At 54.1% G+C, this 15,351-nt stretch overlaps 4 protein-coding genes across 4 annotated transcripts; 2 read left to right on the top strand and 2 right to left on the bottom strand.

Annotated features, from left to right (window-relative positions):
* Nucleotides 1–741: 741 nt before the first annotated feature.
* On the top strand, nt 742–6,056 carry VOLCADRAFT_97065 (uncharacterized protein; the record flags this gene model as incomplete). The annotated part of the gene is made up of 6 exons (XM_002956092.1): nt 742–856; nt 2,624–3,060; nt 3,968–4,042; nt 4,325–4,465; nt 5,023–5,165; nt 5,900–6,056. 6 exons carry the CDS (start codon nt 742–744, stop codon nt 6,054–6,056), a joined length of 1,068 nt encoding a protein of 355 aa, XP_002956138.1.
* Nucleotides 6,057–7,272: 1,216 nt separating this feature from the next.
* Nucleotides 7,273–9,205, top strand: VOLCADRAFT_97064 (uncharacterized protein; the record flags this gene model as incomplete). The annotated part of the gene is made up of 5 exons (XM_002956091.1): nt 7,273–7,309; nt 7,505–7,587; nt 8,109–8,438; nt 8,670–8,901; nt 9,183–9,205. The coding sequence occupies 5 exons, from the start codon at nt 7,273–7,275 to the stop codon at nt 9,203–9,205; spliced, it is 705 nt and encodes a 234-aa protein (XP_002956137.1).
* A 561-nt stretch (nt 9,206–9,766) lies between these two features.
* Nucleotides 9,767–11,286, bottom strand: VOLCADRAFT_107068 (uncharacterized protein; the record flags this gene model as incomplete). Its single annotated transcript, XM_002956035.1, has 3 exons — nt 9,767–10,612; nt 10,815–10,865; nt 11,144–11,286. The coding sequence occupies 3 exons, from the start codon at nt 11,284–11,286 to the stop codon at nt 10,255–10,257; spliced, it is 552 nt and encodes a 183-aa protein (XP_002956081.1). The 3' UTR covers nt 9,767–10,254.
* A 1,089-nt stretch (nt 11,287–12,375) lies between these two features.
* Nucleotides 12,376–14,607, bottom strand: VOLCADRAFT_107067 (uncharacterized protein; the record flags this gene model as incomplete). The annotated part of the gene is made up of 5 exons (XM_002956034.1): nt 14,254–14,607; nt 13,894–14,128; nt 13,553–13,643; nt 13,045–13,176; nt 12,376–12,486 (listed from the first exon to the last, which is right to left on the bottom strand). The coding sequence occupies exons 1-5, from the start codon at nt 14,435–14,437 to the stop codon at nt 12,376–12,378; spliced, it is 753 nt and encodes a 250-aa protein (XP_002956080.1). The 5' UTR covers nt 14,438–14,607.
* Between the last annotated feature and the right edge of the window lie 744 nt (nt 14,608–15,351).

Genomic DNA, 15,351 nt, shown 5'->3' with positions numbered 1-15,351 from the left:
ATGTTCATCGACTTCTTTCAAGGATGCCCTTCAAGAGCAAGGAATGTTGCCGACGAGCCTGCGGTGAAACTGCACCTCAGTAATTGCATGACTGTACTCTCGGCATTATGCCGCAACAGTTGCCGCTGTCAACTTGCCGCAGCATCGTCGCGGACGCAACAAAGATTACACTTTTATGCGTCTGTGTCGTCTCCTGTGTGAACGGGTCTGTAAGCGCGCTGGGCGGTAGCTAGGTCTTTTCCGTTCACTGGGGTAACAAACCAGCTCGGCACCTCGGTCTGATGATTCGAAACCCCCTTTCTTCTAATGCGAGGGTGCATTGCGCGTTGCGCTCTCCCCTACGCGCGCGTTGCGCTCTTCCCTAGCTCCATACCACAGGTTCATGGGGGCGCATACGGGGAACGCAAGCCTCACGGACAGCGCGGTTTCTTCGGTTCTAGATACACACACATTGCACACAGCCAAACACTATTGGCCACATACGGCGGTTGTCACTGCACGCACGTCATCGTACGTACGTCGCGGATGCCCTGCGCACGGCACGGTAATATAGACCTACTACCCCCAGTACACGTGCCAGCCTCCCGACACAGCCACCCACTCCCCAATTCAAGTAATGCATCCACTCTTGTTCAACACGCACGTCCAGCCCAGAGCCAGGTTGTGGTGCGATCCGTCTCATACAGCCATGGCCGAGTCGTACCACGCAAAGACGAACAAGGAGGCGGCACGTATTAGAAAATGGCACGAAGGTCTAGCATAGTGGGGCAGATGAATGGCGTGGCAGGCATTAAAGCCGACACACGCACACAGGCAGATTTGCCGGTATTGTTAGGAACGAGGTTATCACTCATTGGTGAGCCATATCGGCAAAAAAAACCCTGCTGGTATCAGCAGTGCAGTGCTAGCAGTCCGGTCTCTCCCCAGCCTGTTGAGTAGTAGGTTTGCGTGCCGTTACGAACCAGCCAGCCTGCTTTTCCTGGTCTGTATTTCCTGCAGCGTCAGCTGATGTGTCCTTTGGCTCGGCTGCTTTGCTTTCAGGCAAAGAAGCTTGGTAGCCCACCGCTGTAACATTAACACCACCACACACACGTGCGCACGGCCATACATATACGCACACATACATACACATTTAAGGCAGGTGGCTGGCAGCAGTTAAGGCCGGACTTCTGCTCCCGGAGGGTCCGGATTCAAATCCGCCTGCCGACTCCTCGGGTGTTTGAGGAGTGTTGAATTGGGAGGTGGCCCCCCATCTTGTGGACGGTGTAGGACGTGATTATATCAACTTGCGAGCTGACCAGGAACCAAGTTGAGGCGCCGTTGATCCGCTACATTAGTTGGATACTGGTGGTGAGTTGCTGATTCTAATGAATACATTCTGAAGTCGGGTGAGGTGATTGGATTAGGGTGCCCCTCTCGCAGGGGAGAGCAGGGAACTGCCTCGGGAAAGGGGGCCGCTGGTGAAGCTATATCACCCTGTAACATCATACACATACACATACATACACGGAAAGGAAGGGGTAAAAGGAGGGGGAAATCAGGCTAGGGTTGGTGGCGGGTTTTGAGACGCGATGGGGGGTGGTTCGTGGCAAGGGGATGCCGGTGGGTGCAATACCCGCACCCAGGTCTGAAACGTTGTATCAGCCAACGCCATTTGCATCCGTATCATAGAAGATAATCAAGCCTGGAGCTGATCTTTTAAGTTGCGGTTGTGGGTGGTTGTAGGCGGTTGTGTATTCAATACGTGAACTGTTTGCCCCACGTGAGGAAGCCCTTAAAAGAAAGCTCAGCTCGCTATGACCCGTGGGTCCGTTGAAGGGCTGGGAGTATTAGGCTTTGGGCCTCTGTGTAAGGACAGCAAGACGTGCAGACATTCATTCATCCATGTGTGTGTGTGTGTGTGCGGCCATGAAAAAAAACGGCTGTGCGCATCTGCGCTGCAGCAGCGCGTTAGTTCGTTAGGAGCCCGTTAGTCAGTTAGTTAGTTTTGCCCGCAGAACGCAACCAAGCGGGAGAGACGGCTCGGCACCCCGACGGGCTCTGACGCTCCAGCAATTTTGATCAGATGATTTTCAACCAGCCAGGTAGTTGAACCACAATGAGATGATCACGTTTTTCCTCTGAACAATATATCTTCCGCGCGCGCGCGTTGCGTCACCCGTTTTTGCTTCCGGGGCCGCCAGTTGAAGGAACTTACGACAAACATTCCGGAACCCGCACAGTAAAAAGTGAAACTCCATAACGGCTCGAATGAATTCAAGCCCGCATTAAATATCCGTTTTTGATTCGCTTTTGATGCCGCTGCATCTTACCCATCAGCAACGCTCTTCGCTGATATCGCGTCTCATACAGCTTTACGGCCTGCAGCAGCTTTTCCTCCCAACGCCCACTCCTCGCCTTATTCCCCATCCTCCGCGCTTCGCAGCTATTCCAGCCACTCCAGTGCCCTTCATTCCAATCGTCCTTCCTAACCACTACCACCACCACCGCCGCGCCCGTCACGACGACGTCTCCACGACATCACGCGCTTCACTGTCCGCCTCCAGCAAAACTCCGGTCCCGCTACCGCCGCGGCCGCGGCCGCTGCCAACGCCACCCCCTGGGCTCCCCCACCGTCCCTCAGCACCGCCACTGCCCCCACTCCTCCCCTTCTCCTCCTCCGCCGCCTCTCTCCCCCTTCACTTCTCTAGCGCCGCCCGTCGCCACACTCTGGCCGCCGCTGCCGCCGCCGCCGCTGATCAAGGGAACATTGAAAGCCACTGCTACTCACAAGACCGCCAGCCACCCCGCGGCGCCCCTCCATCGCGCCCACCATCATCACCACCATCATCGCCTCCGCAGCCGCAGCCGCAGCCGCACCAGCCAAGCGCAACCAACACGCCAGCCATGACCAGTCCCGCCACCGCCACTCCAACCCCCAGTTCTCTCAGCGCCTCACAGGATCTGGATCTTGCCGTACAGCTGCCCCCCTCCAGCAACCTGGATGACAGCCTGGCTGCACGCAAGCAGGCCACCGTTGTGTCGCTGAACAACCAGGGCGGTCTGACGGAGTTTCCAGTGGTAGGTGGTTGGGTGGTTGGACGGTTGCGTTGTGGTGGTTGGTATGTTATTCGGTTGTGTTAGTTGGGCGGTTGTCGGTTGGGTTGTTGGGCGCTGTTAGGCGGTTGGGTTATTAAGTGGTTATGTTAATGTAGGTAAGGTGACGGTGCGGGCGGGTTGTGCGGCTGTTGGACTGGCCCTCACTATGACCCGCGGGTCGGTTCGCTGGAGGCTGGCTGTTGAGAGTGGGCAGCAGTAGCAGCAGCAGCAGCAGCAGCAGTAGTTGTGGCAGTCGACCGCCTGAACTGCTGGACCCAGTGGTAAGACCTCCCACTCGAGCGCCACTCGCGCAACATCGTAAGAGGGCCTTACTACGCGGCCAAGCATTGCCTCAATAGCCTCGTTGACGATTTAGCATTATACACATCATTAAATGTTGATGGTTTCGGGGCCATGGCAAATTAGTTCCTCCATGCCCTCGAGGGTGGTCAGGAACGGTATGAACTCGCCTGCAGCCATTGAGAGCGTGATGTGGACATACACACCTACACACGAACACATACATACTGACATAGGTTAAGCACTACTGGTGCCGCGCGGCTACTGCCCCCGGGAGATCCCGAGATCGAGACCTGTCAGGGGCGAAAATCCTTCCAATGATGGAAGGTAAAGTGCCTGATGGATGGTGGTGACCTGGGATAAAGTTAACTTGCGAGCAGACCAGGAATGGAGTTGGGCCGCTGTCGACCCCACAGATTCCATTGGATGCTGATGGTGGGTGCGGAACCTGAGCGATCCACTGAGAAGCTGACTAGGGTGACTGGATGAGGGTGCCAGGTAGCGGCCGCAGGGTGAAGATACGACCCCCCTGTCCCACATATCATACATACCGACATACATACATACTGACATACATGTATGTCCGCAGGTGCTGTCCGAGGGCCGTGGTGGCGGCGGCTTTCACTGGGTGGTGGGGGAGACACAGGGCCGTAGGAGGAGCATGGTGCGGGGGGGGAGAAAACCCTTGCCCGGGGGGCGGGGGGGGCGGGGGGGGGCCCGTGCTGTGACAGCGGCACCCGGGGGGGGAGGGGAGGGAGGGCCGGGTTTTGGACAACGTCCTGCCGGTTCCGGCGCCAGTACAGAGCTGCCTTTCGGGGAAGATCTGTTCCCTGTGGGGGAGTTATCCCCCACTGTGGCTTTCCAAAACACAAGGGGAGACACGGCCGTACTCACACGGCCGTACTCACTTTGAGTTTGAGCAGTCTGGATCTTCCCGTCGTTGCAGGAGGATGCGCACGTGGTCAATTTAGATATTGACGGCAACGGTACGGCACTCTTTGCCGTATTTGACGGCCACGGCGGCCGCGAGGTGGCGTCCTTCTGCGCGCAGCACATTGTAAGTACGGCACAGACAGGGGACGCCGAGGTGGGTTACATCCGTGGTCGTAAGGTGGAGCGGCAGTACGGCACACCAGTATAATGCAATCCACGACATCGGGATTCAAACAATCGGGGGCCCGCACGACACAAACAAACATAAAAACACATTCCCCCCTGGCTGTGGCTGCCGCTATCTTAGCTTCCGTCTCTACCCATCCGCTGCTGCTGCTCATTTGCTGCTATGCTTCCGACGTCCCGGTCTCCTCGGGCTCCCTCCGAAACCACGTCTCACACCTAGCGGTCTCCTCGGCTCCCTCCGAAACCACGTCTCACACACCTAGCGGTCTCCTCGGCTCCCTCCGAAACCACGTCTCACACACCTAGCGGTCTCCTCGGCTCCCTCCGAAACCACGTCTCACACACCTAGCGGTCTCCTCGGGCTCCCTCCGAAACCACATCCGAGCCACACACACCCCTCACTCATCTTCCTCCCCCCGCGCGCTTCATCGCTGCACTGGTTTTTTTCTTGTTCACATCCGCCGCCCCACTGACTCGCCATGTCTTGTCGTACATTGCCGTGCATACACACATGTGAATCCCGAGGTTGAGGAAGTGGTTCGCTCCCCCGCCTTCTCCCGGGGGGATCTGGAGGGGGCTCTGGAGGCGGCGTTCCTGGCCCTGGACGGCCGGATGCGGGCGGCGGACTGCCGGGGGGAGCTCGCGGAGTATGCGGAGGGGAACGTGCAGTAAGTGTGTGCGTGTGTATGTGTATGTGTATGTGTATGTGTATGTGTATGTGTATGTGTATGTGTATGTGTATGTGTATGTGTATGTGTATGTGTATGTGTATGTGTATGTGTATGTGTATGTGTATGTGTATGTGTATGTGTATGTGTATGTGTATGTGTATGTGTATGTGTATGTGTATGTGTATGTGTATGTGTATGTGTATGTGTATGTGTATGTGTATGTGTATGTGTATGTGTATGTGTGTATGTGTATATGTGTATATGTGTATATGTGTATGTGTATGTGTATGTGTATGTGTATGTGTATGTGTATGTGTATGTGTATGTGTATGTGTATGTGTATGTGTATGTGTATGTGTATGTGTATGTGTATGTGTATGTGTATGTGTATGTGTATGTGTATGTGTATGTGTATGTGTATGTGTATGTGTATGTGTATGTGTATGTGTATGTGTATGTGTATGTGTATGTGTATGTGTATGTGTATGTGTATGTGTATGTGTATGTGTATGTGTATGTGTATGTGAGCGCATCACACTCCCCTAACCTCCCCGCGTGCGTCCCTTTCCGATAGGTAACATCGGCAGTGAACTCCCTGCCTTTTGTATTATGATATAATTGCCCCCAGTAGGAATCGATATGGCGGCCCCGTGGCCTTGGCCGCTGAAACGCTGTCTTTAAACATTTTGTGTAACATTTTGTTGGCCGCGGTATGCGGTATGCACCTGCAGTACGAAGAAGTACGGCATAGTGGACGAGCAAGGTCTCTACCAGGGCCCCAAGGCGGGTTCCACGGCGGCTGTGGCGGTTATCCGGGGGTCCCAGCTGGCTGTGGCGCATGCGGGGGACAGCCGGTACGAAGGCGGGAGAGGGGGGGGCCGTGTGTGAGTGTGTATGTGTATGTGTATGTGTATGTGTATGTGTATGTGTATGTGTATGTGTATGTGTATGTGTATTGCGTTGCGCGCTTTAGCAGGTGGGAGATGAGAGGGGCGGCGCCCCTATCTTTCCACTCCACAGCAACAGCACAACACTCGTCGGTGCTCCGTAATACGCTGTACTGCACGTGCGTGTCGTCAATCATCCAACTTTCTAACCCGTTCCCGGCTGTACATACATACATGTATACATACATGTATATGCATACGTGGCGTGCATACATTTGTAATGTATTGTAATATTATTATATATGTATGTAAGTTGTTACAAATGTATGCACGCCACACGGCGTACTGCACGCATGGCATTGTTTTGTCGTATACTGGACTTTATTAAATCTCTCAACCTCATCTTCTTTTTCTTCTCTTTTTTCTCATGTAATCTGTATCCTATCGGTAATCGGATGTATAAAACGCACCTCCTGCAGTCCTCCTGGGCCGTCCCCCCCGCACCGTCGCCCCCGCCGCCATTTCCTCCCCTCCCCTCCCCTCCCCTCCCCTCCCCCCCCCCTCCTACTTAAAACTTTATTCCAGCTTCACGTCAGCAGTTGTTTTACTACTTTTCCGCCGCTTCTACACCTACCTTTACTTCTTTACGGTTGGCATTACTGCTTTTCTTCCGCGCTTTTTCAGTCTTGGCGGCTAGGTGGGTAGGTAGTTGTCCGACATCTTCTTCACTACGTCATCCCGAGGTCGCCGCCTTCAAGAACGCCTTTTGATCAGTTCTACGTCTGGTACACTCTTTCCTTGGCAGCAGCTTCACTCGTTCGTGGTTCGTCTTTCCCCTCCCCTCCCCTCCGCTCCAGTGTTGTGCTCTCTGAGGACGGTGTGGCCAGGACATTGACTGCGGACCACAAACCCGACCTGCCCCAAGAACAAGAACGGATCTGTCGCGCAGGCAGGTGCTGGAACGTGGTGGTGTTGGGGGTGGTGGTGGTGGCGGTAGTGGTGGTGGTGGTGGTGGTGGCGGGGTGGTGGTGGATATGTGAAGAGGGGGGGGGCCCGCCTGTCCTGGGCGTCAGAGGGGCACCGCGGGGGGTCTTAAGACCCCTCGTTCATGAACCCCTCAGTGCTTTTTGAAGGACCGAGCCGCAAACGTGGGGGGGGGGCCCGCCGAGGTGCACAGGGGAGCAGCTGCGCGCGTATTTGTGTTTGTGTGCGTAAATATGTGTGCTTGCGTGTATGTGTGTATGTGTGTGTTGAGTGAGTGTGGCGGGTGTGAAACCGAGTACGGTGACGCTCTCGAGGCGATGTACTGCACGTGGTGTGCGTGTGTGTGTGTGTGTGCATTCGTGTCTGCAACGTCCGCTACCCGCCAACGGCCGTGCTGGCGCCCGGTTGTCTGAACTCCATTTTGCTGCTCAACCAACTAACCACCTTCCAACCGCCCAACCGCAGGCCAATTCGTCCTGAAGCGCCCTGGTCACATTCCCCGCGTTGGCGGCAGTTTGGCCATGAGCCGAGCCCTAGGGGATGTGCGGGTGAGAGGGGCTGGGACGGTGTGTGTATGTGTGTGTATGTGTGTGTATGTGTGTGTATGTGTGTGTATGTGTGTGTATGTGTGTATGTGTGTGTATGTGTGTGTATGTGTGTGTATGTGTGTGTATGTGTGTGTATGTGTGTGTGTGTGTGTGTGAGAGAGAGAGAGAGAGAGAGAGAGAGAGAGAACGTTACAAGTATTTGACCGGGCCTGACACTGGCCAGCGACTGTGTGTTGGAGGACGCCCGGCGAGCATGGGAGGTGAAGGTGACGGCCGAGAAACACACCACACACATGACATGACGCGGCATGGGAGATAACGGTCTATGCTGCTACTGCTGCTGCCGCTGCGGCTATCCTGGACACGGACCCACACTGGGTCAGCCGCCTCACCGCTCCCCTTCCTTGCGCCGCCGCGATGTCTAGAAATGACAGGGCAGGCAGAAAGCGGGAGATCAGACAACCTCCTCCCCCTCCTCCTCCTCCCCCCTCCCCCCTTCCCCAACACCTCCACTACCGCAGTACAAGGACCCCGCTCTACCCCCCGACCAACAAGCCGTAACCGCTGCACCGGACACCACCTCAGTGCCCCTCCTGGCCACCCCACCAACACCCGCTGGCACCGCCGCTACCGCCACTGCTAGCGGCACCTCTTCTGACCGGGAAGTCAGGTTGATGACTTCAGCAGGAGCCGAGACTTCGGAGACGTCCCCCGCGGGGCCCTCCGAGGCCGCGGAGGGGGACGATGGCCGTCCGCTGCCCCACCCACACCCACACCCGCACCCGCACCCGCACCCGCGGCTGCTGGTGGTCGCATGCGACGGCCTGTGGGACGTCATGCACCCCCAAATGGTGTGTATGAGGGGGAGGGAAGCGGTTGAGGTTTGGGTGGTTTAGGTAGTTTGGAATGTCAAAGTTAATTGTCGTGTTTTTAATTTTTATTTTTACTCTGCATTTTGCACTATTAATATAAATTTTTATTTTTTTAATTTGATTATGCATTTTGCAACACCACATATTTCTCCCTCCTCCCCCTTTATATAATATAAAAAGTCCTCCCCCTCCCCCAATCTCCGGCATCAGGTCATGGACTTCCTAGAGCTCCAGTTGGGCTGTTTACATGGACAGAAATCTGGGGAGCCGGGGCCGCGCCAGGGGCAGGGCGTGGGCGTGACAGGGGGGGTCCCGGGCGGGGCGACGAAGGGCTCCCTCCGCTCAGCGGTATCCGCGCTACTCCACGAGGCACTCCGTCACGACTCGTCCACCGCACCCACAACGGACAACGTGACAGTGGTGGTGGTGCAGCTGCCCGCTGGTGAGCAGCAGGTTGCCTAGACTAGCTATAGCTTTGGGACGCTTTTCACTATCTCACCCCAGCAGCGTGTGCCTAAACAGGCTGTGGTATCCGCAAACTTACTACTACTGCTTTTATCACCCATGACCCGGTGGTTAGGTTCAAAGAAGGAAGGGGGCAAGATGATATTTCCATTAAGCTGTTGGGGGGAAAGAGAAAAAAGGGGGCTTTGGAGTTATTTCATTCTGGGGACATCCGCATTGCTACACCCGGCAACCCCTCCCCCCCCCGCCGATATGTAGCAGGTGGGGAAGTTGGGGCGTGAAGCGGCGGCGGCATGATTTCATCGAATGCAATTAATGTGCCCACGTGGTGGTGTGAGTGAGAGGTCGAAATTTCTGAATGTATGGATATATGGCCGTACATGGGTGCGCTGGTATGGTACGGCAGTGCTGTTGTGTGAATGGGTAATAACAAGAACTGGTCCGCCAACCGGGAAATCCTGTGTCTGGTCGGGTTTGTCTCAGCTAATTGCTCTAACGTTTGGTCTCCTGCCTCTAGCTCGTTTCAGTTCATACAAAGTATCGGGGGATTCAACAGCCTTGCAACGTGTTGATTGTAGGAAATCGACAACACAGGAGGGAAAGCGAATAAGGGAGGAGAGCCTGCGTGCTCGTTAGAAGCTGCCGCTGGTGGAACCAAAACTGTAATGCTCCTTCCTATTTAGCTCCTCCACAAATGTGGTGTGATCGAAAGACCCCAATAGATGGGTTGTGAGCCATCTTAACGACCGCTCACCGATGGAAGTACGACAAAGCGAAACGGATTAAGTGCAACAAACACCGAGGCGGATCCAAGGCGGATAGGAAAGCGAGGCAGCGTAACGGCGCATGCTCTTGATACAAAAACTGCCTCTGCTGGTTGAACCAAACTAACAAACGCGCCCTTGTAAGGGTTAGTTTATAGCGAGACATCAAGTTATCACCCGACAAATGCAAAAAATATACATCGGACCGGACGTTATAGGCAAATGAATGCAAAAAACTCTTGACTGCGATGAAAGCTGTCGACTGCCATCGCTGCTGCCCAGCGCCGTTCCATGATTGGGTTCACCGAAGTTCCAGACGCACTATTGCGAAGTGCAAACTGTTCACAGGCTGAAATAAAAAAATGCACCACAATACTAGCTAGGCATGCTGAAATGGGGCGTAGATGTAAAATTCGTGTTGGAACCCGGACCCGTTTGGGAGCCCGCCCTTTTCGGAATCTACGTTGTGACAGTCGCGGGACCGTCGCAACGCACTCCGAGGATCTGGAAGATGTCAAATGCTGTATTTATTATCCATATCACGGCAAAAGCTTCACGAGCTCCAATCAGATACTCGAACTAAAGGTCACGGAATTAAACTTCCTGGTATGAATGAACTGCGCGACACGGTATCCTAAATTCATGCCATCAATATTGGACTTGTTGAAGTGCACTCCCGCATATAGACGGCTGTCTCCGCTCTCCAGGCCTGCGGCGCGGAAGTTGGGGTAGCTGCGAATCCCAACCTCGGGGGCGCCCTCCGAAGACGCTCTGAAGGGCGTCGAGCGGCCCAAAAAGGCCTCCAGCAAGTACACCGCGGCGCCCGAAGAGCACTGGTGACCGGATGGATACTCGGGGTGGGCGGGAGTGCTCAACAGGGGAGTCCAGGAGGGGTCGGCGGCGAAGGACCGCAAGTGGGGCGTCCTGCGCACACAGAGTTCAATTCCATCATTTAACAAAGGCAGGGGAAACAGGTGGCCAGGGGGCCAGGGAGAGGTGAGATGGAGCTAAACAGGCCAGGGAAAGGTGGTACTGTGTAAACCCGCTGATTATGGGCCCCGTCACTACCAGCCAACTGCCTAACTGATAGTCAACCGCCCAACCGGTAGCTAACTGACCAACCCACCTGATGGCGGTAATGGGTCGCCAGAAGAGCTCCCGATACTTGGTGCGCCAGCTAGGGGGGCAGGGTATGCGGCAATCTTTGTGTGTAAAATGGAGGAGCGTCTATTGGCCATCTCTTTCAGGTCTATCTATTCTACCATGGCACGATCTGTAAACCGTTTAGGGTTTTAGGTTTTCTCTCTCAGGGTTTTAGGGTTTTAAATCCGGGACCCCGCAGCTGCAGTCATGCACAAGGTCATTCTGATAACGTATATTATATGGAAAACAGCGAGGGAAAGCTGCTGCGTCAGTCACCACAGCCGCCACTCAGCCGCCAAACCAGATGCTTACCACGCTACGGCTGCATCCCAGAAGCTGGTGGTGAGGATCTTGAAAAAGCGGGCCTGCTGCACCAGGGGTGTCTCCGCCGGGATTACGGAGATGGAGATGTTCAACCACACCCCCGCGATGGTGCCTGTACCTGCATATACCATACATAAGGACGGGACCTTAAGCTCGGGTATCGGCTGCAGGCTGGTTTCAGGTTTTAGAGCTTCGGCGCCATCGTGCACCGTCTCTTCGTCAAGGGGCATCTCTCACCGGTGCTTTCTTTGCCAACGTGGGACTTATATTGTTGTCCAGATGGACCTTTGAGAATGCCTCCGATGATTTGTTGCCGCGAGGGCGGCTGCTTTGGCTGAAGTTAGACGAGAGAGGGTTTCGTGCCTGCCGCTCTTGGATGCCTTCCTTAAAATGCATGAAAATAAAGCGGCCCAGAAGCCTCCCACTCTGTAACATTACATTACATTACATTGCATGAAAATGTATGAAACTGTATGAAAAGGTGGTGATCAAGGAAGTGAAGAAGGTTAATGGGGAGACCGGAAAGCCTTTTGTGTCCAAACAAGGTGTTGAGCGCAGACGCCCCCTTGGCACTGATGAGATGTTCGTTCGTTCGCTGTTTATTCGAAGCACTCGCGGACATGGTCGACGGGGAGGACGCGCGAAGCGGGCAGTTGGGTTTTGATGATGTGACGGGCCCTCCCACATCGTCGGCAGAGCGGTATTAACCCTAAGTACTTTATGCTGATGACCTTAGCCTCAGCTGGCTACATCCTCGAAACACATGCAGGCCCTGCCACTCGATGCTGTTGTTGGGGATTTCAGTTGCGTTTTTGCGCTTAGGCCCGATAACCTTGTCAAGTTTGAGCTCATGGGTTTTGCCCACTCCCAAATGGAGGAATGCGTGTGTGGTTAGCGGACTGTGCGGGCCTGCGTCTGCTGGTAGGAGATGGTCCATCCCTGTCGTATGGGGTTCGCAGGCTTATTAGCCTAGGTACTCGGAGAAAGCCTTTTCCACGTGTCGAACGGCCCTCACCGGGGCCGGGCGGGGTTGGTGCTAATTAGCCTGCCAAAGTGTAAGTCGTCGTTTTGGGGCCCCTGACCTACGGATGGCGTGGTTTCAAGCACAAGTTCGTTCCGATTTATAGCGTACAATGACCGTTGATTTATTGCGATATACATACATGTTACGTGCATAAGTACATACATGCATACATACAAGGCCGCCACAAAGGATTGCACTACCCTAGCCCTCTAGGCTCCTCCGCACCAGTTCCAAGAGCCCAGAAGCGCACAGAGCCGGTGTCGTACGCCGTACGGACGGTGGAGTTAACTGAGCCGTACAGATACACCTTTATTCCAGGGCCAGGAGTTGTATTACGGAGGAACAAGCACGTACAACATAAATATGTGAATCGCATGCATCGATAGAAGTCAGGTTGGTGGTTGAGCTGCTTATAAAGGGTTTAAGTGTGTGGGAACGAGTACCGCCTCCCACGCTCTTAGTCGCAAGATGCATACATGCGTGTGTGCATGCATCTTAAGTATGCGATATTCATTATGGCACGCACATACACACACAGGGCCATTGTATGCACCCATTCCCGCCTACTTAACTTCCCCTGGCTCACGGTATAACCGTTTTTTACATTAACTACTTCACCAACTTTTCCTAGTTTTCTAACTGGTTTCATTAAAATGACTTGCATGAGCTTAAATATCCGTTTTCCGAGATAGAGGATATTATTACAAACACTTGGAATACCAGAACTTTAAATCACGATCAAAACTCCTCAGTTTTGATCGGCAGCTTGTCCTTCTTTTGTACCAAGAGCATAGTTTCCCTTCAACAACATAACCCAGCACACTGACAGACTGACTCACCGACGCACACACGCACACGCCCGCACCTGCCAAAGCTCCCGCCCGTATTCGGTATCGTTCAGTGAGAAGCGAGTCAGGTTCTTGGTGATCACGTCCACATCGTACGAGCTCAAGTAGAAGGGCTTGGCACGAGCGACTTGGGGATAGCGTGCAGAGGTCTAAGGGCAGTACAAGATCCAAGGGCAATTAGGGGGGGAAGGCGTGAGGAAGAAGGAAGAAAGCAAGCGCGCGTGTGTGTGTTTTTATGTGCATGTGGTGTGTGGCGGCGGGCACCTGTATGAGGCGATGGTTATAGGGACCTCCTGGGGAAGCTCATGCTATGGCGATGGGAGATCTGACTGTGAAGTTTGCCCCAGGTTGAGTGTAGCTGCAGGCCGCCGCTGAAAAGGCCCCTCTTAAGATGCTGGTGGAGCGCCTTAGCGCGCATCTGAACACGTCATCAGATGTGTCGTACTATGTACCAGCTACTACAGTGAGGCAGCAGAGACCCTAGGCTCATTGTACATGTGCCGTACTTTGTTGCTGTCATACTACCTGTCCGGGAGTGAACTGGTAGCGCCCGATGTTCTCGCTGCTGTTGCTGAAGGGCTTGAAGTTTGCAAAGTAGCTGATGCCGTCTCTGATCCTGTGTGGTGATAGGCGGGTCAGAGGGATCAGTGGGAGGTACGACAGACGGAGGTACGACAAACACGTTTTGGCGCAATTAGAGTACGCGCACAGATTGCCTGTTTCACGACGCATCTACCGCTGTAACATCAGTCATGCATGAGCAAGAGATCCTGGCGTTGTAATGAATGGTTCATGTAGGCGATTGGCGTCCTTACACACGCACTCACAGGGTTTTGCACAGAGGTTAGTCAAACCACCCGTCGTACCTGTCGACCAGGATCCTCTGTACGGTGGGAACGGCCAGGCTCTGCAGAACCGGAAGGAGCGAGTCGCTCACATTGTACCTCGCCAAGTTTTCCGCAAGGGCCGGGTCGTAGATGGAGTTCTGGCGCCAAAAGAAAAGGTGGCTGAGCGCTGCGTGGCTGGCATATGCCGCGGCGACTTCGTCGGGAATCACGGCAGACGTGTAGGCGCGGGCCAAGAGGATGACGTCATATTGTGCTGCATGCAAAGCCACATAAGTTCTTCTGTTATTCGCCGATAAAACTATATCGTGAAGCGGCTTAGGCGTTAGGATGCGTCCTGTAATAGCTATTATGATAAGCCGTTTGCTTTTTGCCGCTCACCCGAGGCCACGATACCGTAGACGCGAGCTGCCTGCTGGTGTTCGATTCCCAGCGACAACACAGTATTTTGGGCAATTGTAAGCCACTGGCTGATGACGCTGTTGATGACTGCATTTCCTTTCGGAAGGCTAGCGGAGCAGAGCAGGGCCGTCAAAGCTATGATTGCTATTGCGCGGGCGGCCATTTATAAAAATTGTGTCAAAAATCCTTGTGGGCTCTGAAGGAAACTAGCAAATCTGCAAGCAAGCATTTAAAATTTGCTCTGTAGGAATTCTGCCAAGTATAATTACAATTTGCGCACAATCGAAAGGTGGTAACTAGGTAAGGTATGCATGGTAGGAATTTGGTGTCGGTTGGGGCGAGGCCAACAGGTCGAAACTCATGGCCTCGAGTATTGCCAAATACAGAAGTACGGAGGGCCCTATGCCAACCACGGATATCACACCAGGACGAGACAGTCCGAGTTTTGGCCATTCCAGCACAGAATGCAGAGTCAGACAACAGGTACCAACTAAGCTTTATTAAGACGGATTACAGAAAATAGACGACGAGAAAGACTAGAAAAAGTCGAGGTCGAAATCGCTTGACGAGTGATGTTAGATTGCCTTTATCTTTGGTTTTGCCTACAATAGAACGCCGTCTCTTATATATGAGAAGACAACAACAACGGCGACGCGCAGATCGACATTGCGGGCCAACGGCATCCATGCAAGTAAGTGAAGCGCGCGGGCACTGCGCGGGTGGTTGGGTTGGTTCGGCCGTGAGTAGAGGCACCTGAATAGTGGGTTCTGTTGCTTGTCGGTGGGCGGGGGAATTCTAGTTGGGTTCGCGAGGTCCGTAGGTCAGTAGGAAAGGTGGTTTTATCTCGGCCTCCCGCAGTTGGCGAGGCTTTAGCTGGGAGTCCGTTTTGCCGGGAGTAGCTCTTGGTTGGCAAGAGGTTGCGAGGGGCTTGATCGGCGCCCTTTGTCTTGAGTTCGCCTGATTTACCCTGGTATCCTCGCGAGTCGCCAGATAGCCCGGTGCAGGATACTTACCAACATAACAGCTACCCTACGTGCGAAGGCGTAAAGAACAATGAGCAAGACAGGCATACAGGAT

This window comes from Volvox carteri, assembly GCF_000143455.1.
Source record: "Volvox carteri f. nagariensis unplaced genomic scaffold VOLCAscaffold_57, whole genome shotgun sequence".
NCBI lineage: Eukaryota > Viridiplantae > Chlorophyta > Chlorophyceae > Chlamydomonadales > Volvocaceae > Volvox > Volvox carteri.
Note: the sequence above shows the minus strand (reverse complement) of the source record. Positions and strands in the feature narration are given on the sequence as shown.